This window comes from Fringilla coelebs (genome assembly GCF_963513975.1).
Source record: "Fringilla coelebs genome assembly, chromosome: 13".
In the NCBI taxonomy this organism is placed as follows: domain Eukaryota; kingdom Metazoa; phylum Chordata; class Aves; order Passeriformes; family Fringillidae; genus Fringilla; species Fringilla coelebs.
In genome coordinates, this window is record NC_140039.1 from 20,911,618 (window position 1) to 20,939,189 (window position 27,572).

Below are 27,572 nucleotides of genomic sequence, written 5' to 3' on the forward strand. Positions count from 1 at the left end.
GAACGGGAGCGGGGCGGGAGCGGACCGGCGTTGAACGGGAGCAGGGTGGGCGCCCCGGGGTGGGCGCCCGGCCCTCTGGGGCCTGGACAGCGCATCACAGCACCTCCTCTTCGCGGTACTGTCAATCACTGCTTCTACCCAATCAGCGAGCGGTATCGCTCCGCGCAGCCAATGGGCGCGGGGCTCTGGCGGCGGGGGCGGGGCGCGGGCATGGCGGAGCTGAGCGGCGGCAGCGAGGCCGTGGCCGTGGCGCTGTGGCCGCCCGGGGAGGCCCCGCCGGCCTTCCAGGTACCGGAGCGGGGACACCGGGGAGGAGAGCGGGGCAGGGACACGGGCACCTCCCTCTGCAGGGACACCTCCCTCTGCAGGCCCCTCCGGCCGGGCCTTGGACACCGCCGGCCGTACCACAGCCGCTCCTTCTCCGGGCAACCTATGGCAGGGCCTCCACATCCTTCAGGGAAGGATTTATCCCTAATATCTCATCTAAATCTGCTGTCTTTTAGTCTGTATCAGGTCCTGCTTGTCCTGTCACACCAGGATGCCTAGGAATTTGCTTTAGTAGTGTTAGAGTCTTTGCAAACCAGATTGGAGAAGCTTCTAATAAGCCTTGAGGAAAAAGTTAAGCTGTGATCCCTGTAGAGCCAAATCTCCCTGAATTGCATGGTGTGCTCTTATTTTGCTGAAATGGTGATTGAGGAACATTAAACTTGGTTTTGAGTAAAGCCGAGTGACTGAGAAGCTGATGCTTATTTTAAAAAGAAACTTGCAAATGCACTGTCATCTTTCACAACACCCAGAACTGCCAGGTATAAGCTGCTGTGAAATGTATTTAGCGATAGCACATCCTCCAGGCTTCTAAATAAAGCCGAATGCTGAGGAGGGAGGGGAAATAGCCCCGTGGCTGCCCTTATACCTTGGTTTCCAAAGATAGCAGTTTCTCTCGGGTTTTGTTTTGCAACACTTCGTGGTTCTATAGCCATTCACCTGCTGGGGGCATCAGTGTAATTTGAGAACCTGATTTTCTACCGGAATTAGGAGGAAGTGTGAATATAACAAGTTGGAGAGATACATTGAAAGTATCTTCATTTTCATTATAATTGTGTATTTGAAATTCTGTGGCTTGAAGAGCTATAGATTAACCTTAGAAGTAACTTATTGAGCTTTTTGAAGTGTGGGGAAAATTACTTTAAGAACACCTTGATAATTCTGCAAATAAATACATCCATAAATAAATATCTTTAGTATCACTATAAATGAAAATGGCACTTAGTAGAGTCTAATGAGCTGATTTTTTTTCTGCTAAGCATTTTTTGTGGCCGGGGGCTATTTTGAGAAATTCAGGCAGTAATGAGACTATCAGCTGGTTTTGGTCTATATGGAATATCTGATTTGTATTCTTTCAGACAAGTTTGAGTTAGAAGTTTACAGACAAGCAAAGCATTCATGATTTGCATTCCAGGATCAGCGATTTACACACACAAACCTGTTTACCCTTCTGGTTTCAAGCACTGCTGAAAGACTGCCGTTCTCTCTGCAGTACAGCCCCGAGAGCGTGGCCGGAGCGGACGGAGAGCTGGACCCCACCGAAGTGACCTTCCCGGGCTGCTCCTGCCACAGCAGCTCCTGCGCGGCTCCCGAGTGCCCCTGCCTGAGCCGCGGGCACAACTACAGCAGCCTGGGGCTCCGGCTGGCCGAGCAGCAGGAGCAGCCCTTCTCCAGGCCCGTGTTCGAGTGCAACAGCCTGTGCTGCTGCGGGGAGGGCTGCCAGAACAGGCTGGTGCAGCGGGGGCTGCGGCTGCGGCTGCAGGTGTTCCGCACGCAGCGCAAGGGCTGGGGCGTGCGCGCCCTGCAGCCCGTCCCCGCGGGCAGCTTCGTGTGCGAGTACGCCGGGGAGGTGCTGGGCTTTGCCGAGGCTCAGAGGAGAGTCCAGGCCCAGAGCCCACAGGAGCCAAACTACATCATAGCGGTGAGAGAGCACCTGCACGACGGGCGGGTCATGGAGACCTTCGTGGATCCCACGCGCATTGGGAACGTGGGCAGGTTCTTGAACCACTCCTGTGAACCCAACCTCTTCATGGTGCCGGTCAGAGTTGACTCCATGGTGCCCAAACTGGCGCTTTTTGCGGCCACTGATATTTCTGCTGGAGAGGAACTCACATACGATTACTCTGGAAGATTCCATAATTGCCCAGCAGCCAGCAGAGAACACAAAGCTCTGGAGGAAGACAACAGCCTGAGGAAACCTTGCTACTGTGGTTCCCGCACGTGTGCTTCCTTCTTACCTTGGGACAGCTCCCTGTTTTCAACACCAGCGAGTTCTCTGTAGCCTTTCAGCCTTAAACACACCTAAAAATACTGTTTTCCCTAGCTGTTAAATCAAACTCATTTGTTCCAACAAGGAAGTACATGTGGGTTTGAGGAGCAGCAAAGAGATGTGGTTTCAAGAACTAGTTTTATGGAAAAACCTTTTCGAGGTGGATAGTACAAGGGATTATTGGAACTTTGAGGTGTTCCAAAATTAGTGACTAAGCCAGGCCTAGTGTTTTTGTCTGGTTTTCCTCTGACAGTTTGCTGTATGTTAAAGCAGCTCTCTCAGTTTGTACCCTTCAGAAAGAATTCGTACCTTTGGCACTTGTACATGGACAAGATGTGATAAAAGCAAGGAAAGTCACTGAGAGTGGCACAAGAAAATAACACCATGAACCATGAGTCTTGCAAGAAAGGCATTAGATTCTTAAAATCCATTAAATTATTGTTTTTAAATTACTTGCTGTATTTTTTTGGTTTTGTTTTTGTTCCACAAAGCACAGTAACTACTAATTATTGATGTAAAAGCAAAGAGTAGCTTTAGTACTTGGTGTGTCCCTTCTCCAGCTGCATGCCCAAAGCAGTTGTGACTGACTGGCTGTTTCACTCCCATTTAGCTGTGCTGAACTGGTGCAGGACAGCAGTCTCTGAGGAGCACCACATCCCATGTTTTCTAACCACCTCAGCTCGAGGCTGCTCCCATCAGACCTCTGCAATCACAACAAGCAGCACATCTGTTACTCCCCAGCACTCAGTACCTGCTCAGGAAGCAAATGCAGCCCCTGCAGCTTGAAGCAGGATGGTGCTGACAGCCACCTGAAAGGAGAAATACAGAAGTGCATCTGAGCAGCAACAGATTAGTGTTTTGTGCTGAACAGCTGACAGATGCACGAGGGTTCTTTCAGCTGCTAACTGATCCGTGTTTTCACTACTCCAGGGCCAGGCAGCACTACGCAAGGCCTGGCCTTTCCCAGCACAGGGAGAAGGTCATTCCATCTTCTTTGCATCATCCCTGTCTGCCTCCAATGGCTGTGCAGGGCCTTTCTGAGCACCTCCTTCCCCCAGGGATGCACTGCCACATGGGCACATTCTGTAACTGCAGGTCCCTTCACTTCCTTTCTGCAAAAATCAAGTTAAGGCAATTTGACATAGGCTGGTTTTGATATTTAAGATGGATAAACTGCAATGCAGTTTTTTATTCATGTCACACTCTGCCATCAGCAGCACAAACCCTCAATTATTTGCTCTGGACAGTTGGATCTTCACCAACCATACCCTTTGACATAAAACACACAAGGGAGCACATCTTGTGGGGATCAGCTGTTCTGCAGGTGATCAGTAACTTCATTTTTAAATTATAGACAACTTTGATTTGGACCTGAAGGATTGGTGCCACTGAAGGACTGAGCTGTCACTCCCAGCTCAGTGTGCTCTTACAGAAGGAATCCAGGCAAACAGCTAAAAACTGGGAGTTCTCTCTAATCCTGACTGCTCTCCAAGAGCAGTAATGATTATCAGTATTTCAATAATAATTGGGAGATCTACTTTCCTATTGAAATATGATCAGAATAATTCAAGGATGCAGCTCTGAACCAATTGAAGGTTCCCTGCTCTGGGGAGGGGGTTGGAACAAGATGAGCTTTAAGGTCCCTTCCAACACAAACCACTCTGATTAACCTGATACTGACCAGGGATAAAGGACATTTTGCTATTTACTAAACAAAATCCTACTTGGTGTTTATGTTTGCTTCCTTGATAAGATGCAGTGTTAACCTCCCCCATTTAAGTGCCTTCCTGCTGCTGCTGGGGTTTAGACACAGCTGTGGGTTTATGTTAAGATAAACATTACCACGTGATTTCTCTTCGGGTTAATCATTAAGCATCATTTCTGTCAGTGCAGAACCTTCCAAAGGATTTCAGCTGCTGGCAGAAGTAGTTGACAGGCTGAGTGGACATTAACTTCAGTCCTTGCCTCTTAGGGTCCCTGCTGCTACAGGAGGGAAACTCCCTGGATCCCCTATCTTGGAATGCACAGGATCCCAGGGCACAGCCTGGACTGCAAGGTCTCTTGTACAGAAGAGTTTTATCTGGTTTTCTCCGTGAAAAAGCATCATGCCAGCCACCTTGAGACCACAGGGCTGGGAGCAGATGATCCAATCCACTTCTTCTTTCCCTCCTGAGCAAAGTTTCAAGATGAGTGTTACAGCATCTGCACTCCTCGTTTTCAGGATGACAGCACGGTTTGTTACCTTCCTGTTATGAGTATGCACTTGGCATGATTTTGAGTAGTTAAGGAAGTGCAGATTAAAAAAAATCCAACCACCTTGAGCAGTATCTGGTCCTTGATCACAGCCCCACAGCAGGAGCACAGCTGAGCCCTCTGTCCCTGCAATCTGAGTCCTCAGCCCACGCCAGTGCTGCAGCTCCTGGGAGTGACCTGATCCCAGTTATCTGCTTGGAGCAAACTTCCCAGAACAGGAACAGTGCTGGACTGCTCAAAACAGCCACACTGAGGGCCTTGCAAAAACAACATAATTTTTGAGTTTTAAACCATCCTGACAGTTGTTAATGGTCTTTTTCCATACAGCACTATACTCCACCATGCCTTGGCACTGCAGCTGCCTGGGGGAGTGCACCAAAATCTTACAAAAAAATTCCCTGTCAAGAAACTAGGAAAGAAATAGTCTTTGTTGTATCTGCTGAATTTCTGGTCACTTTCTCCTTCAGACTCCTTTCAGCTTCAGAGTCTGCCCCTCAGAGCTCAGTGTGCTCATCCACAATGAATCCAGTCAAACAGCTCAAAAGGCTCTGAGCTTCCCTTCATCCTTCCTCCTTTCTACTCTGAGTGCAATAATGACTATCAATATCTCCATGTTATGCCACATCATGCTGTGTCCTGGGATAGATTTTTCTGCTTGCTGGGCTTACCTGGACCCCACTGGAGGCTGGTGTTTGGTGAAGGGCTGCCCAGGCATTCTCCTGTGTCATCTTTTCAACATGAAACCACTGCAGAAGGAGCTGCCAGGTGATGGATTTGCATTAAACTCAAACACAATTTTCTACAGCAAAGACAACACTAGCAAGGATCAGTATCAGTGCCAAGGCTTTTGTTAATCCACCATCACATTCAGATCCCTAAACGAGGTTGCTTTCAATTGCTTTCAATTGCTCCCATTTCCCTTCTCACTTGCTAAAATTCCTCTCCTTTCCAGTGAGGAATTTTATTTTCAACAAAACAGTTTAGAAATTTACCCTATTAGGTCTTAGGGCTCACAGTTCCATCTGCCATCACTTCCATGACTCCTATTCAAGTGGAATCATTCATTAACTTCAGTTTCTGAGGCCAGTATTGCATTTTCCAAGTCCCTAAAATATGCCTACACTGCGTCCAAGAAATTCAAAGGAAATTGTGTTTTTCCATCAATAAAAGTCTTTGGCATAAACAAATGTTTGATATTTTATTCAAATATGTACAAGATTTCTAATCATCATCACCCTGAGGATCATCTCCCTTAGCTGCAGAAGGCACTTTCTAAAGAGCAGCAAATATCTCCCCAGGAGAAGCCCATTTCTGGACATGATTTTCACTGCAAATGGAATGTAACAAAGGACAAGCTGCCTGTGGGGAGAGCTGTCATCTCCCAGCCTTCATTCTTGACTCCTTCATTGTCTCTCAAAGCTGCCTAGAATTTCCTAACTGCCTAGAATTTCTTTTAAAGCTGTCTAGAAGTTTATAAAGTCTTTTCTTATTGCATTTGAGTGTAGAAGTTTTACATAAATAAAACTAATTAATAAAGATCCTGTCTAAAGAGGAGCAATTGCAGTTGACAAGGTGGTGACCAGTCAAGGGCTGAACTCAATAATTCTGGAGGTTTTTTTCAGCCTAATTCTGGGATTAAGTAATCTTTGAAAGCACGATTGCCATGTTTCTGCTCAGTTTTGTTCCAGTTGAATCCAAAACACCCAGGCCAGGCTGCACGTGAACATGAAGGTTCTCCAAGCGCTCTCGAGTCATGTTGGTTTTTCTTCCCTCAGCAGGAACCTCAAGCAAGGTTTTTCCATTGTGTGCCATCAGCAAGGGACACTGCTCAGGTTTGTTGTCCCTGGGGTGGGATGCAGCCCTTCCTGTGCCCTGAGCAAGCCCTGTGATGTGGCTCAGCGTGGCCCCGGGGCGGTGCTGGCGGCGCAGCGGAAGCCCAGGTTGGACGCGGAGCTGTCAGGAGTGTTCTGGCTCCGAGCTGCACAGCGGTACCTGTAGCAGTAGGACTGCACAGCAACACAGAAAAGGAACTTCTTAGCACAGCTGGGGTTCCTCAGGCAACAACTTGTTAGATTCACAGATTAATTAGTTAGATTAATACAGCAAAACGTTGCCATCACTGTGGGACAGATCGATGAAGTGCTACGGATGGAAATCGCTGTGTTAGAAATGAGGGAATCCTACACAGCCACCAGCTGACACAAAAACTACACTCAATGGCAAAGTGTCTGATAAAGTGTCAGCCAAGAGTCTCTCCTGCTCTGGGAAAAAGCCAAAACAGCCATTCAGCTTGCCCTCAGAGGCTGAGCTGTGTATCCATGTGCTAATGCCCCACTGGAATGGGGTACTGAACATTTCCCTGAATGAGGTGCCAGACTTTTGGGATGGGATGTAAAAAGGCGCAACTTCAGGATCTGTCAGCTCTGAGAGGGAGAAGAGCACCAGCACACAAAGATCAGTCTCAGCAGACATCAGGCACCTAATAAAGAGCCCTTGTACCAACAGTAGTCAGTGGTTTTGTCTTGATACACAGCCTAGTTTTATCACCTACAAAAAAAGACTAGGGCAGACTAGAATCTTCACAAACCTTCAAAATGGGTCATGTTATTCATCACTGAAGAGCCTATTCCAGTGTTAATTTAATCAAAACTGCTAATTAACATCTGACATTGATTTCACCTAAGAAGGAAATCAGTGTAGAAAATGGGATCTCACTGTAGAAAATTTAATCTAATTATGAGAGTGATTTGCCAGCACAGGCTTTGCAAGGGAAGAACAGGACAGCTTTAATGAAACAGGAGATATACAATGAGGGCTTTTAAGCACTGCATGAGCAGAGTTTAAAACACTATTTTGTGTCATGAACAGCCATCATTCTGTAGTGACATCCTGGCAGTTCTGAAGGATTTTCAGGTATGCCACCAATTCAGCTGAAACACTTCATCTCCCAACCAGCTCAGCAAACACTTGATATCATTGAATCATGGAATTGTAAAAGGATTTGGGATTGAATGGCCCTTAAAGCTTATCCAGTCCCAACTCCCTGCCCTGGGCAAGAACACCTTTTCCTAGACCAGGTTACTCAGAGCTCCATATCCTTTCTGGATCAAAAGCCATTCTAAAACTTAAAAAGCAAAACCACATCCATACTTTCCACTCTCACAAGTATCACTCAAGTTCCAGCATGAAAACACCACTAGAAGCCTACATCAATTTTAAGTTCTGCATGTAAAATCCATACTGATTAAAAAAACTTACTTGTTTTAACTCCAAGCTAAGCAAAATAGGTCCTTAGGAACATCAGGTGTGGCTCTTCATAAATCCCATGAAAGCCCTTGACAAGCATCCAGGCTGCCAGGAAACTGTCAGAGGATCATGGTCAAGTGCTTTCAGAGGGAAGAGGAACAGGAGAAGAGCACATAAGTTACCTTATGGCACATGTAGGATCCACCCTTCTTCACTCTGTCCGTGCCCGAGGACGGCCCTTGCTGGGGAGGGAGGACACTGGTCAGTACTCAGGGAATAACTGCTGATTACAGGGAGTAATGGGATGGGGAAGGAGCAATCATAAATATTCCAGACACGGATCTCAGTGGTGTCTGAAGCAGACAGCTTGAAATAATTCTGCCCTACAGGATTTGCAGGTGACAGTGACTGTGCTCCCTCCCCAGTGCTGCAGATATTTAATATTCCAGGTGCTGCTCACTGATAATGCCTGGGAACAGGGGGGTTCCTAAAGAGGATTTTACCAGGAAGGAAGTGAGCTCCAGCTTTCCTCAGTGATCACCCTGTGACTGGTCTGGTCAGACCTGCCATGAATCCCTCCTACCGTGTCTCAAGGGGTACAGTTGTCTCCCACACAGGTCTGCATTACCAGGGGTGACCTTCTAGAAGAATCTACCCCAGAAGAGCATTTGTAACTGAACATAAATCCCAGGGACTGTCAGAAAACCTTGACAGTTGATGTTAGTACTCTAGAAGCTTCTCCCTGCACTCCCTGAGTTTGACAGCTTTGTGTGAAAGTTCACCCCACAAATTGCAGCAGCTTCATGTTTACTGCCAAAATTTATACATGTGAAAAAGAATTTGGCATTTAATGGCACCAAATACTCAAGGAAAGCCACACCCTGAGGCAGGATCCGCTCCTTCCAAGCCTGGGTGCTGCTCCACAGCACAGCCCTGCTCCCACTGTGGCCTCTGGAAACTGTCCCCACAACACCTGCACATGCACACACAGTCCCTGCTCTGAGATAAGCCTCTAACCAGCACAGTCATCACCCAGCCTGGTAATCTCATTTCAAGGGAAGCCAGGAGAAAACTGACCTAAAAAAAGTTCTATGGGAACCAGACAAAGCAGAACAATGGGGCTGTGGAGCAGGATTTCCCCTAAATGCTGCAGGGCTGAGCAGCAATCTGTGCAACTGGCTCCAAAGACACTTGTATAAATGAAGAGGAACATTTTTGTTTAGGGTTAGAAAGCTCTAAATCTATAATGTGTCAGCAATTACAAAGGGCTGACCCGTACTGAGCAGCGTGTGAACCAAAGGCTCAGAAATGCATCTTTTTATTAACTACAAAGATCTTCCACCAGGCCAAAATTGAGCATCAAAAGTTATTTGGTAACATAAAAACCAACCTAAATTGACCCCCACAGCCTCTGAAGGAGGATTACAGCCCTGAAATAGCTCACTTGCAGAAATCTGCTGTAGTGTCCTTCATAAATCTGTTCCATTATAAAGCATCATTCTCCTATTTAAAATCACTGAAGGCAAAGAGTTTATCAGTAAACAAGTGGCAAAGATGCCAGAAAACCAATAGACATCAGCAGCAGCATTTGCAGTGTTAATATTTGCTTGTGCACATATCTCCCTGACAGATGAGGGAAACTGCCTTGGCTGTGCTTCCCCTCATAAAAGCTAATCACAGCCCAGCAATTAAGGTCACATTTGATTTAAACAAGCAAATCTCTGTTCTATCAACCACCATTGTTTTATGGCCTGACCTGGAGAAGTGCACCAGCTGGTACTGAAGGGGAAGGACTTTGGTGCAAAGGGCCAGAGCTGTCCAGACTTTGAACCCAGATTTAAACCCCAGAGTTTACTGTAAATTAACAAGGTTATTCTGTACTAGAATACTGCAACAGACATATTCCAGTCTGATTACATAAATGCTTGTGCATTCCATCACCAAAGCTCATAAAAGTAGGATTGTTCTTTCAAAAGTTACTAAAAAAAACCCCAGAAGCTTTTTTGTTAATGAAAATAAAGTTGTATTTCTTTGATTACATCAAACAAATGCTTTCTGATGGTACATGGTGATTTTCAGTGCACAGCCACATGGTTACCCTGTTTTGAGAGAAATCAATTTTCAAACAAAGAACTGCAGCTCACACAAAAATCAGAGCCAGAAGTCACCACAAAATAACCCCTAAAGGGACTGTGGTTTGACTGGACCTCACACACACACTTTGCTCTCTCTGCTAAAGGATCAGTTACATTTTTAGGGAGGAAATTGTTCCCTGGCAGGGTGGGCAGCCCTGGCACAGGGTGCCCAGAGCAGCTGGGGCTGCCCCTGGATCCCTGGCAGTGCCCAAGGCCAGGCTGGACACTGGGGCTGCAGCAGCTGGGACAGTGGGAGGTGTCCCTGCCATGGCAGGGCTGGGATGGGATTTAGGGTCTCTCCTAACCCAAACCATTCTGGGATTCTGTGACTGCAGTGAGGCACCTTTATTATAATTATTTATTTGAGACACTTTGGTGTTGATGATGCCAAGGCAGCAACACTTGCCTGCTGGATTAAGGTGATGGTGGGGAACCACTATCCTGTGAATTTTGCTCTCTCCAAGAGTTTGCTGAAGTTTTAAACCCAGACACTTCAGGAAGTATTTAAAAATCAGGCGTTAACAATGAGGCTTTTAGGGTTTTTTCATATGCAAACTGATTGTCAGAATCCAGTGTCTGAAGCAGAGCACTTCAAAGTGAATTCCAAAGGGTTTTTCTGGTTAAATGGGTAAGGAAACTGCATCTCCTCATGTGAAAAGGTGTCCCAAAATAGCCAGGCTGCAGTTATCTTCTGAGACATTAGAACTGATTAGCACCAGATCTATCAGAGCCCAGCTCTCCAGTCTCTGCAGAGCACAAGGCAGTGTAACCTAAATATAGGATGTGTTCTCTGGGCTGAAAAGACTCTGAATTCTTCCAGAGGGTCAGAGCTCAGGCAAAGTTTTTTAACATATTAAGTTTAACACCCAAAATCTTCAAAGCAGCTTTCTAGCACTGGAGAGATCTGGGCTATGCTGGGGATTGGTTACAAAGAATGGATGGAATTCTGCACACAGATTGTTGGGGGGTTCCATAATTGATTGTCTTGCCTTCACAAGTAGTTACCAGGAATAAAAATAAACCTGAAAGTGCTTTGTAAGTTGTTAGTAAATAACACCCACTGTATTTGGTGGGGTTTTGAGTGACAAACTATGCGGCCTTACTTGTCATATTCATAAATCATGGGATTTACTCATCCTGGATAACTGGGAGAGGAGCAGATCTAGCACTGGAACTGGAATCTGCTGAGACAGAGCATCAGTGATCCCACACATCTCACCCTGCAGGAACCTTCATCTGCCTGCCACAAAGGAAAACAAAGATTCACCTCTCAGAGCCTGGTGACTTCTCCTAAAACTCAGTTTTATCACATGTTCAGTCTAAAACAAGCTACCAGAAGGCAGAAAGATAATTCATGATGGTTTGTTCTCTGCCTGGGAGGGGGAAAATAAGTACAGCTTGTAGCAATATAAATAAGCTAAAACCCTTCCTTTTTCAAAAGAAGTCATTCCATACATTCCTGATTTCTGTAATATGAGGCCAGTTGGGAAGTATTCAATGGGCATTCTAACCAGGTGTGAACAACTAACCAAGCAACACCAAAACTGCACCAGAGCACTGCGATTGCAGTGTGGATGAGCTGTGCTGTGATGCTCCCAATCCCCCACCCCAGGAGCACAGAACAGAAGCTTTCACACAGCAAGGAGACCCTGGTCCCAGAGGGGACTCTGCAGATGTGCCAAGCAAACACTCACAGGGTTGTGCAGGTCCTGGGGGGAGTGGTGCACAGCCCACCAGTCCGATGTCCACTCCCAGGCGTTGCCCACCATGTTGTAGAGGCCGAAGCCATTGGGGGGAAAGGCAGAGACCTGCACAGGACAGGGGACACAGCTCTGTGACACTCCAGACAGGCTTGGAATCCTCACATCAGTCTGCTCAAGGTGCACTTTGAGGAGCCCCAGAAGCAGGCAGCAGATCAGCAGTGCAGACCTGGAACACTTCTACATCCTGCATGTAAGTCAAGCAGGGTGGAAGGCTCTGGTCACCTCTGCATCCTCAGCACCCTGCTCCAGTGTGACACAGCATCCCCACGCTGGCTTTGGAGACTGAGCCTCTCCAGAGAGGCACTGGTTGAGCAGCAGACACACCTGGCATTAGGGACTTGAGCCCACTCACAACTCCCAGACTCTCCTCCCACCAAGGAAAAGCCAGGGTGGCTGTCAGCTCCTGCCTGTGCAGACTCCTCTTCTGATCAAACTTTTGGATTTACTTAACTACGATTAAATAATTCATTCACATTCTTGATTGCCTTTAAAATTCCACTCTGGTTGTTATACTAGACAGGCCCAACCTTTTCCCAAAAGGGAAGTTTAATTTCTTTTAAATTATTGCATGATTTTTGAGTTCACAAAACTGCAAGGCCAGAAGTGCAGGCAGAAAGTGTTTCAGCTTCTGACTACAAACTGACTGGGAGGGGGGAAAGAGGTCAGTTTGAGAGGAAGTAGAAGTTAAAATGAAAGTAATCTTTACTTTTCAATTAGCTTGTAAAAGAGTCCCTTGATAATGTTCAAGCCTGCAGTGAAATTTAATGCAGCTTAAAATCTAAAATGAAAGAGCACAGGGATGGAAAACAGCCATGGCTCATCCTCCTGAAGACAGACCTTAATTTTAGGAAGATTAAGATCATTTCCACATGCTGGATTGTCTTTGAGACACACTTACAGGTGCAGTCCCCTTGTACCCATCCTCTGCTGTGTTATTGGTGGGGAATTCTCCCTGCCAGATATTGGCATAGTGCTGCCCTTTGGGCTGTAATTTGTTGCCCCATGGGAAAAGCCTGAGGAAAGACAAACAGAGCAGCTGTCAAACACTGTTAATTAAAAGTCAGATTATAGAATCCCAGACTGGTTTGGGTTGGCAGAGACCTTAAATCCCATCCAGTGCTACCCCTACCATGGCAAGGACATTTCCCTCTGTCCCAGGCTGCTCCAGCCCCAGTGTCCAACCTGGCCTTGGGCACTGCCAGGGATCCAGGGGCAGCCCCAGCTGCTCTGGGCACCCTGTGCCAGGGCCTGCCCACTCTGACAGGGAACAATTCCCAATCTCCCACCCATCCCTGCCCTCTGGCACTGGGAGCCATTCCCTGTGCCCTGTCCCTCCAGGCCTTGTCCCCAGTCCCTCTCCAGCTCTCCTGGAGCCCCTTTAGGCCCTGGCAGGCACTCTGAGCTCTCTCTGGAGCTCTCCTCTCCAGGTAGCACCTCCAGCCTGGCTGCAGAGCTGTTCTGGGGGTAACAAACCCCTCACAAGCCCTCCCTGTGTTCCCAGCCCAGCTCCAGCCCCTGCTCAGGGCTGCCCTGGACAGGTACCTGTTCTCCAGGCCCCCTCGACAGCTGTACTCCCACTCAGCCTCCGTCGGCAGCCGCTTCCCTGCCCACCTGCAGAAGGCCAGGGCATCATTCCAGGAAACATGAAGGACTGGGTGGTCCATTCTGGGAACAAAATGAGCAGGACAGGCTCCTCAGGGCACCAGGCAGACTCAGGGCTGCACAGCACAATGTGACAGCCAGACAGGGGCACACAGGTCTGACGAGTTACAGCTGCACCAGGTGACTTTACAGGAAAGTTACTTAAGGAAAGACAGCAAAATACTGGAAGGGAAATGCAGCCATCAGAGGGAAACAGGAGGAGAAAATAATTAACTTCTGTTTGTCTTGCGTTGCTGCCACCTCCAGCTCTGCAGTTATTTATGGTTTGTGGTTTCTCAAGTGCAGCACCCAGAACCATCCATACCCTGCCCTCTGGGGGAGCCTGGGTGCTTGCAGAGCCAAAGGAAAGCACTGGAAAGCTGCAGCATCACCACTGCCAAACCTGCCTGGCACAGGGCACCTTGCATCAAACCGGCCTGGCCAGGGCCATCTCAGCCAGAGGCAGGAGGCTCAACAGGAAAATGCACTTTAATGCTGACTGTTCTTCCCTCCCCTGGGGCTCCTGTCCTGCTCTGGGTCCTGTCCTTGCTGTCAGCTGTGGGGCTTTGAGGGAGAGGTGACATGAGGAAGAGTCTCACCAACATCAGCTTTTGCAGCACCCTGTCCAGGAAACTGAACTGCAGAAATTTAGCTGGGAAGTGACTTTCCTTGGGTGCTTTAAGCAGTCACAGTTTACACAAGAGCTCCCATCTTTCATGGGGTTTGGTTCCAGGACTGACATTAAAAACCTCGTCCCTTTTTCCAGAAAAAGACAGAAAAAAATGCCCAGGCATTCTTGCAGAAGGATCCTCCCCATCCAAGCCTCCAATAGACCAAGATGCTCCCAGAGCTGAGGGTGCAGGAGAGGAACTTGCTATAAGCTTCCCTTCCTGCCCCATTTAAAAATCCAGTGTATCCCTGTCAACCCCTGGGGCCATTTCCAGGTGGCAGGTTCCCAGCAGCTGTGCCAGGCCAGGTCTGCAGCAGCCCAGAATTTCATGGCAGGTTTCCAGCTCCTGTCTGCTGGCTCTGACCTCAATTCCTGGCTCCCCCTAACAATGCCTCCAGCTATTATCTCTATTTTTGCCTCAGATAATTCTTTCCTTGCCCTTGGAGAGCAGATAACTCGTTACTGAGCACTTCAGCCATCAGATGATGGTGCACTAACAAAGTCCTGTCCTTAGAGGACTCAAAAACCTACTAGATCTAGGCTAGGGAGTCTGATTTGATTCCAAAATGCTGTTAGAAACTTTCACTAGCTGATGAAGTGCCAACATCATTGACACCTGCCTAGTCAGAGAAGCAATTGCAATGTTAGAGGTCCCAAATGAAGACAGTAATTTGATTTTCTAGGCCTAAAATTCATCCCACTTCAGAATGGAAAGCAATTGTATGAAGACAAGGATCAGCAGGTTTCAGGATTTGTGCAGGCAACAGGTGGCACTAGCTGTAAGAAAAAGCAGAGTTTTCCAAAGCATTCAGAGGTTCTACATAGTCACAACTGACTTTTCACAGAGTCAGAATACAGTGAAAAAAGCAGAAAACTCCTCAGGTCTTCTGCTGCCAGAGAAAGAGGCTTCCAAATCCCACATGGAAGAGTTCAGAGTGCCCAGACTCCTGGAGTGTGCACACAGTGAGGATTGATTCCTCCCCTCCAAACCCAGGTCTGGAGTTTGTGACCCAGGGAGGATCTGCTGTGCTCCCTGCTGGCACACCAACATGAACAGCAAATAGGATCAATCAGCACGGTCCTGACAGACCTTTGTGCTCTCCATCACTGCCCATGGCCATGGAAAGCTGCATGCAGCTCATCAGAAGGTGGGAAAACAGTCCCAGAAGCAGCAGCCAACAGGTGAGTGAATAAAAGCCCTCTCCTGCAGCCCCATTCCTGCTGGGAGCACAGGGACAGCCCCTGTGTTTTGTGATGGAGTGGGTGCTCATGGCTCACCTGCTGGAGATGCTGGAGTCAGGGCCCTCAGGGTGCCTCCAGCTGGCTCCTTTCACAGGCAACCACCAGGGAGCAGCTGCCACCTGAAAAAGGACAAGAGCAGCAGGGAAGGACACTTCAATTCCCAGCTCAGGGGTTGCTGAAAAACCACCAGATCCCTTCCAACCCAAACCAGCCTGTGCCTGTGTGAATTTCAGCTCCTGCCTGACAGCAGTCTGATACAACTTGCAGAGAGGGAAAAAAGTTACAATTTTGGCCTAAAGAGCATTTTTACCCTAATTATTTACTCCCTGGACTCAGTGTTTTGACATCACTGAAAAAAAAAACAATTATGCCCTTTAGCTGGGGGTCAAACACTCATCTTGCAACACATTTGCTTTCCAGGTCATTAACCCACTCAGCTGATTTTAAATTATTTGCTCTCAGCTTCCAGAAGGTGGAGACAGAAGAACCACACAAGGGAAGTGAAGCATGAAGCCTTTCTCTTTTTTTTTCTCCCCAGCTGGTTTGCTGGGAAACATCACACAGCCAAATTCATGTGTAGCAATGCAGACATTGAGTAGTTCTCTCAAAACAGAAGTCCCAAATTTGGTGCTTCAAGGCCAAGGAGTTTTTCCTGGAAGACATTCCTTAGGGGTTTCTTCTATAAGGCTTACTTCAAAGAAATGCTTAACTGTTGTGATTCATATTCACTTAGAAATACTTATTTTAATAATGGGGCCTTCACCGATGCAAAGAAAGGAACATTTATGCCACCCATCAACAGTGGGTTTATTCCAGCAGTTTCCAAAATACTCCTATTACAGAGATAATGTCTATAAAGAACAAAAATCAGAGAAAATAAGCCTGGAATGCTTTAGGAGGTAAACAAGCCAGAGGCTGGTTAGTCCTAGACTGACTTTGTTAAGTGCTATTCACAGAGGTAGGAAAGATGCCAAGAGTGTTACCCTTTAACTCACCAAACCTTCAGAGCAAAGTCCAAAAAGTCACTGCAAGCTGGTATTGAGGAGCCCCAGAATCAGTCTGGTCAAGCAATTTTAAGAGCAGCTTCTAGGGAGAAGCTGCATCCTTCAACAGAACATGTAATTACATGTGTGTGGGACAAGAGATTATCTATGTCACACAGAGATGGTCGAGAAAACTCTGCCCCAAGCTACACATCAAATCACTCACAAGGATGTTTCAGTAGCAAGTGCCCAAACACACATCATCCTGGGTTTAGAGCCCCATCAGGGCTGTGCTGACAGTCTTTCCCTCCTCCCCTCCCAGCACACAGATTTTGCCTGCAGCACATCTGGGTATGGAAAAGCTCCCTGAAAATCAACAGCAATCCTGGGCTAAAGCTGCAGGGCTGTTGCTGCAGCACAGCTGCAGAGCCCAGAGCGTTGAGGAGCCCTGGGGAAAGGCTGTGAAATGCCTGAGGAGGCTGCAGGGCTCCTCCAGGCTGGGAAGGTGCTCACACACGGTGTGGACACATCCCTCCCAAAGGGAACACCTGAGTGCTAAGCACCAAAGAAACCATGATGCTCCCAGCAGCCTGCTGCTGACCCAGACATTGTGTCCTCTGCTGTCCCCCTCAGTGGGACCCCCCAGGCAATGACAGCTTTCACAGACCCTCTCTGCCCTCCCCAGCACGACAAGAACATCAGTCAACAACACCGACCCCAGTTCTGGCCTGGTGTCCAACAAAGGACATTCTCACCCCAAGCAGAGCCACCACCCTTGGCAAAAAGCATGAGAAATATCTGATCTGATCAGGGAATTACAGCTCTGTTACTGAGCATTCAAACCCCAGAATGAGACCTTCCTGCAGATACTCAGCTCAACTTCACAGTACTAAAGCTTCAGAGTGATGGGCAGCTAAACTGATACAACAGTCAAGAGGCTTAAAACTAGACTGATTTAACCAATTCCTCGCCCATATTGAGGTTTGACCTTTAAACTACACTGAAAATAGGACAGAAATCCAAAATTAGCATTTTACAGCTATTTAAGGAAAATAAAAGAGCAGCAGAACCACTTGCTAAAGCTAAAATCTGAAAGATCACAAGAAAGATTTCGACAGTTTCTAAGCACAACATATTTTTGTAAATTAAACTGCTGGGTTTTGGATAAAAACATCTCTGCAGGAGACTGCAAAGATTTACACTTTAGACGACTTTAATTTTGGAAAACATTTTTGTGATGCAAAAGAAAAAGCAGATGCTTTCAATCAGGCTGGTTTATTTTAACCCAAGAAAAATGTCTCTCCACAGGAAAGCACTGCATGCGCACAGCTCCCGGCTGTGGCTCTGCTGAGCTGAGCACCAAATGGCTGCCAGGCTCTGCAGAGCACCCAGAGCAGTCACACATGCAGGGCTGGGACAGGGATAACAGGGGGAGAGCACGGAGAGCCTGCAAGAATTACCTGGAGACTCACCTAAGGCAGCCCCTGGCTCCGCTGAACACACCCCAAGCTGCTCCTTCCAGAAATCTCCTACCTGAAATCTACAGTTCTCTCCCAGAACTTCTCACAAGTCTTTAAAGCTTTTAATTGCTCTAAATCTAATTAGCAGAAGAGCTAATTAGACAGAGATATTACAACATCACAGTTAATACAGCCAAGTCCTCCCTTGCCAATAATGAGCTTAGTTACTTTCATAACACTTCACGTTCTGCTTCCCTCCAAAACATGTTCTGAGCACTGGCAACAGATTCCTGCTGCCCAAATAGCAGCAGATGCTGCTGAACAGCTCTTGAACAGAAGAAAGGACAATCCCCTTTCTTTTGGTTAATTCTTGCAGCATGTTACCTGTGCCAGGTTACCCACACCTGCCCTGCAATCCTTACACCCTGGTGCACAGGGAAACATTCCCAGAGCAAAGCAGAGGCACAAAGGCTTGGTTTGGTCTGATCCAGCTGGAAACAGGGATTATCCAGCTCTCCCCTCCAGGATTAAACCTTAAGAACTCCCTGTTCTGCTTCTTGCAGACCCAGAGAACTGTGAAAAGAGAGCCCAGTGTGCTAACACTGGGAAGAGCTCAAACAATTAATTCCAGCCCACGAGCTTTGCACTGGGGCAGAGCAATTTGCAGAGCTGGAGCCTGAGCTCCCACTAACAGCCTGCAGAAAATTCTCCTCCTAAGTATTCCATTTTCCTTTCCAAGTGGGCTGGGACAGCCTAACTTTAATTGCTCCATTACCTCACAATGTCAAGATTTTTAAACTACACAATTAGCTTGAAGAAAATTCCTTCCTAAATCTATGTAGAAAAGAAAATTAGAATGAGGAACATCACCAAGTGAGTTTCATTGTCAGCATTACCCTGTTGCTGCTGCTGCAGTAGGGGAATACCCCTAAAAACCACCCCAAAGCCACCCAGCCCAAAGCCATACAAGTATTCATTATTCTTGCACTAACCTGTCACAGGCCACTTTTGAGAGAAAAACAACCCCCACTTGAGAAGCAAATCTCAAATTCAAATCAGATTTATGTATCTGAAAAATTACCAAAAATAAACTCCACAGAGGAGCTCATCTTGGCTCAGGCTCCAACTTTTCCATCAAGTAGCAAGTCCCCTGAAATAACAAAGCTGTGGATTTGAACTTTAAGACAGGCCCACAAGATGATGACAAATTCATGCTGCTGTCCAGTCATACAGCACCAAACATCAGCTTTTTTTTTTTGTGCTACAGCATTCTAATGTTATTTTAATAAAGTATTTTAAAAGCCTTACTCCAGGTCAGAATAAACAGCTGGAAAAAACCAAAAGTGACTGCAGAGTAAGAACTTTGGAATTAATTGTGTGAAAAGAGATTTTGAGTGAAAAGCAGCCCAAGTCTGGAAGCCACTTTAAGAATAATTTATTAAGTGGTGGGTTCTTAAAAAACCACTCCAGTTCAGAAGCTGACTTAATAGGTTACCACTTGTTTCAATCAGATGGTGTTGAGCTCTGTACATCTTTAATATGCAAAAGGATCTTGTTAGCATTGGTAGGATGTGAGGAAAAATTTGTTATTCAGTAAAGAACAGAATTTTTGGATGAGGTTTTATTTTATTCGTGTAAGGCAGATACACATAAATCTCTGACAGTTCTTCCTCCTCTAAGCCAGACCCTAAACCTTGAGCACTGATTAATGAACTACTGAAGAAAGAGGCAGACAGAAAACAGAGCATTTTTAGTAGGGTGAGAAGTTTAAGAAATAAAAATAATTACTGTGCAACAGACCCACTTCATTGTCCCCACAGAGAACAAACCTGCTGTAATTATGGACAGGGAGTGAGCCAGGATTGGGAAATCCTACCACACACAAACCCAAACTCACAGGTTGAGGAGGATTTGTCCAGCAGGCAGCTCACACCTGCATCAGGGGCTGGACTAGAGCATCTCCAGAGGTCCCTTCCAGGATTCTGTGAATAACTGATTTTGCCAGCTCCTGCAATTCCCATGCTATTTATTCTATCAATTAAAAGTCCCTGCTCCCCCAAAGCTCTAATTACAGAAGAATCTGTTCTCACTCTTAATTTCTAATGTTAATGGCCTCCCTCACGAGCTCAGGAACAGAAGCAACAAGGGGGTTTGTTTAATATTGAATATTATCTGACTTAAAATCCAGTCTTTTACAGCAGTTTGAAACTGCACACCAAGGAAAGGCAGCAGCTTTAAAATACACTTAATTTTACTTTGTAAGTCAACAACTTCAAAAAATATTTCAGACTCGATTGGAAACAAGCACTTTTATGAAGGGATCTTTTCTTTGCAGAAGGAAAGGTCATTGAACTTCAGTTCAGAAAGCGTAAAACTTCACAGCCCTGTCAATCCTCCAAGAAAAATAACCACAAATACATGATGCTAAAATCTAGTCAGATTCATTAAGTGCAAGTTTTGGAATCAGAAGAAGCTTCTTTTGAGGAACTGATATTCCTGGTGAAGGCAGACACCTCTGGAAGTCTAATTTCCAGCCAACATCTAAATCTGCCCTCCAACTGGTCATTTTTTCCACTAACCAAGTGCACATGAGCTGTAAGGAAAGGAGATGTGCACAGATTTGTCCTGAGGCACAAACCATGCCCTGCTATAAACTGCAGCTCTGATAACACAGGCTGATGTTCCTGGCAATTCCCAGGGAGAATTCCTGCACATCCCTCTTAGCAGTGGGAGTAGAGCACAAAAACCCACAGAGGAACACTTCAACAGCTCCATCTTCCAGCTCCTTGCAGGGAGCAGCTGAAGCACTGGGGGCTGCAAGAACAGCTCACCCTGCCCACGCTGGCACTGCTGTCCCACCTGCAGCCAGGGCTCCTCTCAGCAGCACCTTGGGATGTTCAGCTCAAATGCAGAATGTTTCAATTTGGGGTTACTGTGAAACAGGCAAATTGCACAGCTCCAGCCACTGCAGAGATTTTCATACCAACAGGGATGAAAGCAGCATCCCACAGTTCTGGATTGGCCAGAACTTCGTGTTGGCTTGAGCTGCCAGGGAGCCAATTCCACTGCATTCCAGACCCAAAATTCCCTACTCTCACAGACAAAGGCAGCACACATTTGTATGCTCTCAGGCTCTTCAGTGTAGAATTTATCTGGTGTTGAAGCAAAAAATTAATTTTTCTGCCTTCCATGAGCCAAGAAAAACAACTCTCCAGTGAGCAAAGCCTGAGGCTGCACTCCTGTTGTGCCATCCTGGTTCCCTTTTCCTTGGTACCTGGGCAGCAAGGAAACTCCTGCAGGGGTTGGCAAGAGCTCTCAAATCCCTCAGAATAAAATGGAATTATGGAATGGTTTGGGTTGGAAGGACCTCAAAGCCCACCCAGTGCCACCCCTGCCATGGCAGGGACACCTCCCACTGTCCCAGGTGCTCCAGCCCCAGTGTCCAGCCTGGCCTTGGGCACTGCCAGGGATCCAGGGGCAGCCCCAGCTGCTCTGGGCACCTGTGCCAGGGTTGCCCACGCTGCCAGGGAACAATTCCCAATATCCCATCCATCCCTGCTCTCTGGCAGTGGGAAGCCACTCCCTGTGTCCTGTCCCTTTCCAAAGTCCTCTTCCACCTCTTCTGGAGCCCCTTTAGGCTCTGGAATGGGCTCCATGGTCTCTCCAGAGCCTTCTACCCTCCAGACTGCATGTGAAGAATTTAAGATGCGAAGTTCTCATAATTTTTTAAGCCCACACAAATAATCTCAGCTTCAAAGGACCTTCCCCCCTCACCCATTTGAAGGAGTCCTCCCCAGTTCCATCAGTAACTCTCTCATCTGGCACAGCACCAAATCCTCCCTCTGCCACGTGACCACCACAAACTTGGAGGCCAAAACTAAAACCTGAGTTCCCAGAAATCTGCAACAATTCCATCCTTGGCTGCTACACCCCTTTTTACTGCTTCCCTTCCAGAGGTGAGGCCAGCCCACATTCCTGTCAGTGGCTATCGGGGAGCCCAGCTCACCTCCAGGAAAGGCACACCCAGAGCTCCAACAATCACCCTGCAGCTCAGCTGGGTCACTCCTCAGCAGCTGCCACCAGCCCCAGCTCTGCCTCAGCCAGTGGCTTTGAGGCTCTGATAAATCTGCTTTCAGAATTGGAGAAGACAAAGTAGCCAAACAGAGCAAAACCCCCAACAGACACACACAGCTCATCATTTCTAAATTATTTAGTTTGGTTCTTCCACTTTCACCTTTCCCCAGTTATTTCACAGCATGTGAAATACCACTTCAGAAACTTACATTCCTGTTGCTCTTCCCCTATATTCACATTTGCATTTCACATCCCTGTGCCTCACCTGGAGACAATCCTTGTCAAAACACTCCTTGAGGCAAAGGAAAACCACAGCCCTTTCTCCCAATGGTTGCTTGGAGGGATTTACAGTGCCAGTAACATACCAACATTTATATCTTATTTCTGCTTTTCATCTGATAGCTATGATTGAAGAAGATGACTTTTAACAGCAAGTTTACTTTTAACAGCTCCAGAAAACCTTCAGAGAGCAGCAGCCAAAAAAGACCAGTTTGGGCTCCATCCCAGGCCTCTGGCATAACACTTGTCCTGTGAGCACTGCAGCCAACACTTGGAAATTTGGCTGACACACTCAGGAAAGTGGCTCCCAACACTGTGTTTACAAAATTGTCAAGGCTGAGCTTACAGCAGCATTCTTGGGGTTTGTTTGTTTGTTTTAAAACACAGAAACTGATTTAGGGATTTCTGGAACACAGAACTACACAGGAAAAGGAATTTCTCCAATACTGACTGTTGGGAAGATGGGATGAACCAGTCATTTTTTTATTTGTATTTTTTATTATTTTTATGAAGGCAGAACAAATCCACGGATGGATTTTGCATCACTTATGCTGGTGGTGGGAACTGCAATTTAGCCTTATCTCTCCCAGTGCACAAATGCTAGTCCTGAACGAAAAGATTACAAACTGCACTTGTAATCTTCCTTCCCTGGCAGCAGGAACCCAAATCCCACGTTCTCTGCCAGTCCCTCAGAGCACACACTCACACAGGGCTTCCTGAAACCTCCCACCTCTCAGGCTGCCCCTTGAAAACAAAAATCAAACTGTGCCCCTTCAGAGCTGAGGAGAATTCTGACAGGAGGGGAGCTCAGGAGGTGATTTTGTCCAAACTTGTGCTCAGAGCAGATCAGCTCATCCAGGAGATGACAGGGCACAATCTGCTTATCTGCCAAGAGCTGCAAAGGGGACCTGACCTGCTAAGCAGGAGGTAAATGAAGCCTGAGGAAGGCTCAGCAACAGAGTCACAACAGAAAAAAAATAAGGAAAGGGAGGGCAGGGCAGATTTACTACAGAAATTCCTTTCTTTTTAAACCAATATTCACTTTCACTCAACAGAAAAACTGGATCAGCTCCAAAGGAGTCAGCACTGCCCCTACCAGGACCACTGTAGTGCCCAGGGGAGCTGGAAAAGAAGCAAATGAACACAGGATCCTCTAGAGAGGAGGAAACATCATAAACTCCAGCCATTCACAACATAAGGAATCTTACAGACAGCCTGAACGTCTCAGGTAGGGGGCAAAAAGAGACAAGGGATTGATACCAAGTTTTGCCCATCAGGAATTGATAATTTTAATTGTTTTTTAAAGAAAAAGGACAGAAAACAGATTGCAAATCCTCCTCACTTCAGTCTATGATTCCTGGCCTAACACCTCTCCATAATCCCCATTTTTGCACCTGGCTTTGGGGACATCACAGAGTTCAGTTTTCCCTGCTCTTATTGCCAACAGATAGAGCCCAGGGATTGCTCAGGGAGTTTCCCCCTGCTGTGCTACTCACTGCTTGGTGGATGTCAGCCTTCACTGCCTCACTCAGCATCCCCTCAAACACAAAAGAGTCACCAAACTTCTCTGCCTGTGGAAAGAACAAAGGAGTCAACCATGATGTCATCAAAGGAATGCTATTCTTGGAAACATGCTCAACATTTACAGCTTCATTTTATCAAGGATAAAAAAAATGCAGAGAATCCTTAAGGTGGAAAAAACCTCCAAGGCCATCAAGTCCAACCTTTGACCAAACAAATTCTAATAGTGAATTTGAGTTTTCTTTCAAGGAAGCTGTTTTGGAACACAAAAGAAGGGATTTTTTTTCTCTGGATGTTGATTTTGTTCAGCAGCCACTGGGCAGATGGCAGCTCACTGAGCTTCTGCACATGTTTTTACTTTTATTAATTAAAAATGCAGTTCTGATTGTCCCAACTGCTTTCAAATGCTACAGTCATCAGTCTAATACAAAAGGGCATGTTTCATTCCTCTTATTTTTCCTTTGGGAAGCACAATAAAAGACTTGAATCTTGTCACTTACTGCTCCATCATCAGTAGTACCATGTTTAAAAGTGCTGCTACAACAATGAAGAGTTAAAAGTAACTCAGTCATTAAATCTAGCACTATATCAATCCAAAAGAATAAAAAATACAAATAATTTCCATCAATCACAGTACATTATACCAAGAGAAGAAAAGGGAGAAGGTGTAAGTGCAGCACTCAATGACACCAGCTGAGCCATGGGGTCTGCAAGAGGGCCCACGTGATGCAGTTCTGCCTGCCAGGGCTCCAGGAACATTTGGATAACACTCTCAGGCACAGGGTGGGATTGCTGGGGTATCTGTGCAGAGCCAGGGGTTGGACTTGATGATCCCTGGGGTCTCTTCCAGCTGAGGATATTCTGTGATTCCACACTGAACCCACGACACAGGTGCTCATCCCAGAAGCTGTTTGCTACAAGCAAGCTTTGTTCCAACTCAAAATAGTTAAACCTCCCTCTTTTCATAATTATGGAGCTAAGAAACAGAAATATGAGACAAAAGAAGCTCTTGATCCAACCAGAGGATCCTGCCTTCCAAATGAGAACCGGTTCATCAAGTGAATTCAGCAAAGTGCCTCCTTGGAGACCTGCTCCTTCCCTGGGTTTCATTTGCCTGAAAGGGCTGTCAGGCCTTGTAACAGCTGCGTAGGAACAGTCACCTGTCAGGAGGGAGCTGAGCTTCAGGCACAGGGGGCTCCTTTCTGGCAGGAACCTCAACATATTCCTAGTCCATTGTGCCCAGGAACAGGCACACAATTATCACTGCAGTTGCTGTTGTCTCCTCCTTAGGCACAGGGCTCTCTGTCACCAGCAGGAGCTGTGCTGAGCCAGCCTGCAGAGTCCCTGACCATCTCAGTTTGTTAAATCCCTTCTCCAGATTTCTCTAAAATAAGGAAAATCTAACCTGGTACAAAGAGCTCCAGTGTTATAGCAGTCTCTTTGAGCTAGGTCCCATAAGCTCTGGGAGGTCTATAACACACCTAAGATAGCTCAGCTACCCTTGGAGGCATAAAAATCAGCAGGATGGCTTCTGTTGCAGTGTTGGAAACAAAAAGGTTTAATACAAGACAAAATAACAAACAGAAAAACCGAGCCAGGTGCAGGAGGTCCTTGCTCCTGGAAAAACACCTCACAAAGGCGATCAGTTTCGTTCTCTTCTTTTCCTAGTGAATTGCCCAGGTGGGACTTTTTGGCTTCTGTCCAATTAGCTATCCTGAAGTTTGAGGTGAAGTCCCCAAGGTCCTATGAAGTGGCTTTTGCACCTAATCAAGGAGAGAAACTTCTGGGCTTCTTTCCTTTTTGAGGGGACAAAGGACAGTTCTGTCACTCTGTTAACAGGGGGCACGCTCCTATACTCCAGGACCCAAATATCAAAAAACCCAAGCAAACCACCCCAAAACCCCCTATAGAGACCTGCTGGCATCACGCAGGCTGCAGGACAGATGTGAGCTCAGGTGACAATTATTAAAGTCAGAAACAAACACCTGACTGCCCTTTCAGCCCAGGACAGCGAGGCAATTCCTTTTCCCCACTACCTCCAGCAGAAATACTGGAGTGTGCAATTCCCAAACAAGTGTTGTGACATCCTTCAAAGAGACAAGCCTGGGTGCCAGCTGGGATCATCCCAGGCTGAGGGTGCCTCACCTCCGTGATGTAGCCCGTGGAGTTCACAAAGCTCTCGAAGTCCAGGTTGCTGACTTCGTACTGGTCCATGTAGAAGCTGCCCAGGTGGACTCTGCGGGCAGGGCCCTCTCCATCCTGCTGGATCTGGGGCTCCTGGGTGCCCATGGTGAACACCCCTGCTGGGATCAGCACCATCTGCACAGCAAACACCCCCCAGGGGAGGAACAGTGAGCCACGGAGGGGCCCAGGCTGCTTTTCCTCCTCCTGCTCCTCACCTCTGCAGGTGATTTGGAAGGAGCATTTTGGCCAGCCCATTTGGGGAAACAGCAGACAGAACTGCAATTGGAACTAATCCCCATTTTTCACAGGAAGTCTGGGTCATGCCTGTGCTCCCATGAGGAGAAACCTGCTGTGTTTCCTACGTTACACTGTGCTGTTATTTCTGCAGTTACACCACTGCCAGAGCAGCAAAGAAGCAGAAAATGAGTTCACAGCAGCTTCCAGCACCTCTCCTGCCTCTTCAGGACAGGGGAATGAGTATTTGGCATCACCTTACTCATCCCATTTCTGTGTTTATTCTCCACTGTAGAGCTCTCCCAGCCACACCTAAAATCCACACAACTTGTAACTGGCCCATAAAAAATGCTACAAACAGCTTCTCCTTCAGACTACCCCCATCTGAAGCTGGCTGTGTCCTTGTAACTTTCTCCACTGAGAAGAATCTGAGCTCTTACAGACAGTCTGAAACTGACTCCATAAAAGGGCTTCAGGATAAATTTGCTTACATTTTTTAGGACTTAGGAAATGACAGCGTGGTGCAAAGTTGCACCACTTCCTCCCTCCCAATCTCTCTCCAACCCTTGGTAGCTAGAACAAATCCCTCAGGAGGTTTCCAAGCCAGGCTCAGAGCTCACTGGGCTAAAACGAGTGCAAAATTAACTCTTGCTGGCTCCCCAGTTCTAAAACCATGCTGGAAATAAATAGACCTGTTTGTGGGTGATGCAGAGGCCAACTCTTCTCTGCTGGTAAATATGTTCTCTAGCTGAGCATCATCAAGTTACACTGTGAGCATAATTAGTGATTAGCTTTCATTACCTACTGCTAAGCTGCCAGCTGCATGAAGGGTCAGAGAATTTTTTCATTCTCCAAACCCACAGAGAACTGCTCAGGTTTGTCACACAAAACATCCATTGGTGACACGGACCCCAAGCACAGTAGGGGTTATTCAATTCATACTCTTTAAATACTCTCCAATTGGTGGAGCGAGTTCCCCCACTGCCTGTTGCACACAGGCTTTTCCAAGCTGATGCAGCTTCCCAGCACTGGAGCAGAGGCAGCTGGACAGAAAGCCCCTCATGTTTTCCCGTTCTCTCCGCGAGGCAAGAGCGAGGTGGGGCCCGAAGCAGCACCCGCACCCAAGCCCAGTTCCTCAGGGGCTCGCCCCACCCGCCCATAATTTAAACTCTCCCCACAGCAGTTCCCCGGCTGCTCCGTTAACCCGGAGGAGGCCGTGCTCCGCCGGGGCCGCCCCACGGCCCGGCCCGGCCCCTCAGGTGGCCGAGCCCCCTCCCGGCCCGGCCCCGCCGCTCACCGGCCCCTGCCCGGCGCTCCGCCCGCTGCCCGCCGCCGCTGCCGCCGAATAGCGCCGCGCCGCCGCCTCTCGCCCGTCCCCGGCGGCCCGGCTGGCGCTGCAGCCGCAGCCGACGGTACCGGAGGTCCCGGCGGCCGCCGCCACTCCCGCTCCCATCGCCAGCAGCAGCAGCGGGAAGAGGCAGCGGCACAGCCGGGCGGGCGCCGCCATCTTGGCGGCGGGGCCACGTGCCGCGCGCGGTCACGTGACCGAGAGCGTCTTAAAGGGGCCGCGCCG

At 47.5% G+C, this 27,572-nt stretch overlaps 2 protein-coding genes across 2 annotated transcripts; one reads left to right on the forward strand and one right to left on the reverse strand.

The window, feature by feature from the left end:
- Nucleotides 1-210: 210 nt before the first annotated feature.
- On the forward strand, nucleotides 211-2,724 carry LOC311158801 (histone-lysine N-methyltransferase SETMAR; the record flags this gene model as incomplete). Its single annotated transcript, XM_084214418.1, has 2 exons — nucleotides 211-288; nucleotides 1,538-2,724. 2 exons carry the CDS (start codon nucleotides 211-213, stop codon nucleotides 2,324-2,326), a joined length of 867 nt encoding a protein of 288 aa, XP_084070544.1. The 3' UTR covers nucleotides 2,327-2,724.
- A 3,065-nt stretch (nucleotides 2,725-5,789) lies between these two features.
- On the reverse strand, nucleotides 5,790-27,506 carry SUMF1 (sulfatase modifying factor 1; the record flags this gene model as incomplete). The annotated part of the gene is made up of 9 exons (XM_084214536.1): nucleotides 5,790-6,573; nucleotides 7,996-8,055; nucleotides 11,643-11,756; nucleotides 12,610-12,724; nucleotides 13,254-13,376; nucleotides 15,301-15,383; nucleotides 23,557-23,631; nucleotides 25,727-25,900; nucleotides 27,297-27,506. The coding sequence occupies 9 exons, from the start codon at nucleotides 27,504-27,506 to the stop codon at nucleotides 6,463-6,465; spliced, it is 1,065 nt and encodes a 354-aa protein (XP_084070662.1). The 3' UTR covers nucleotides 5,790-6,462.
- Nucleotides 27,507-27,572: the final 66 nt, after the last annotated feature.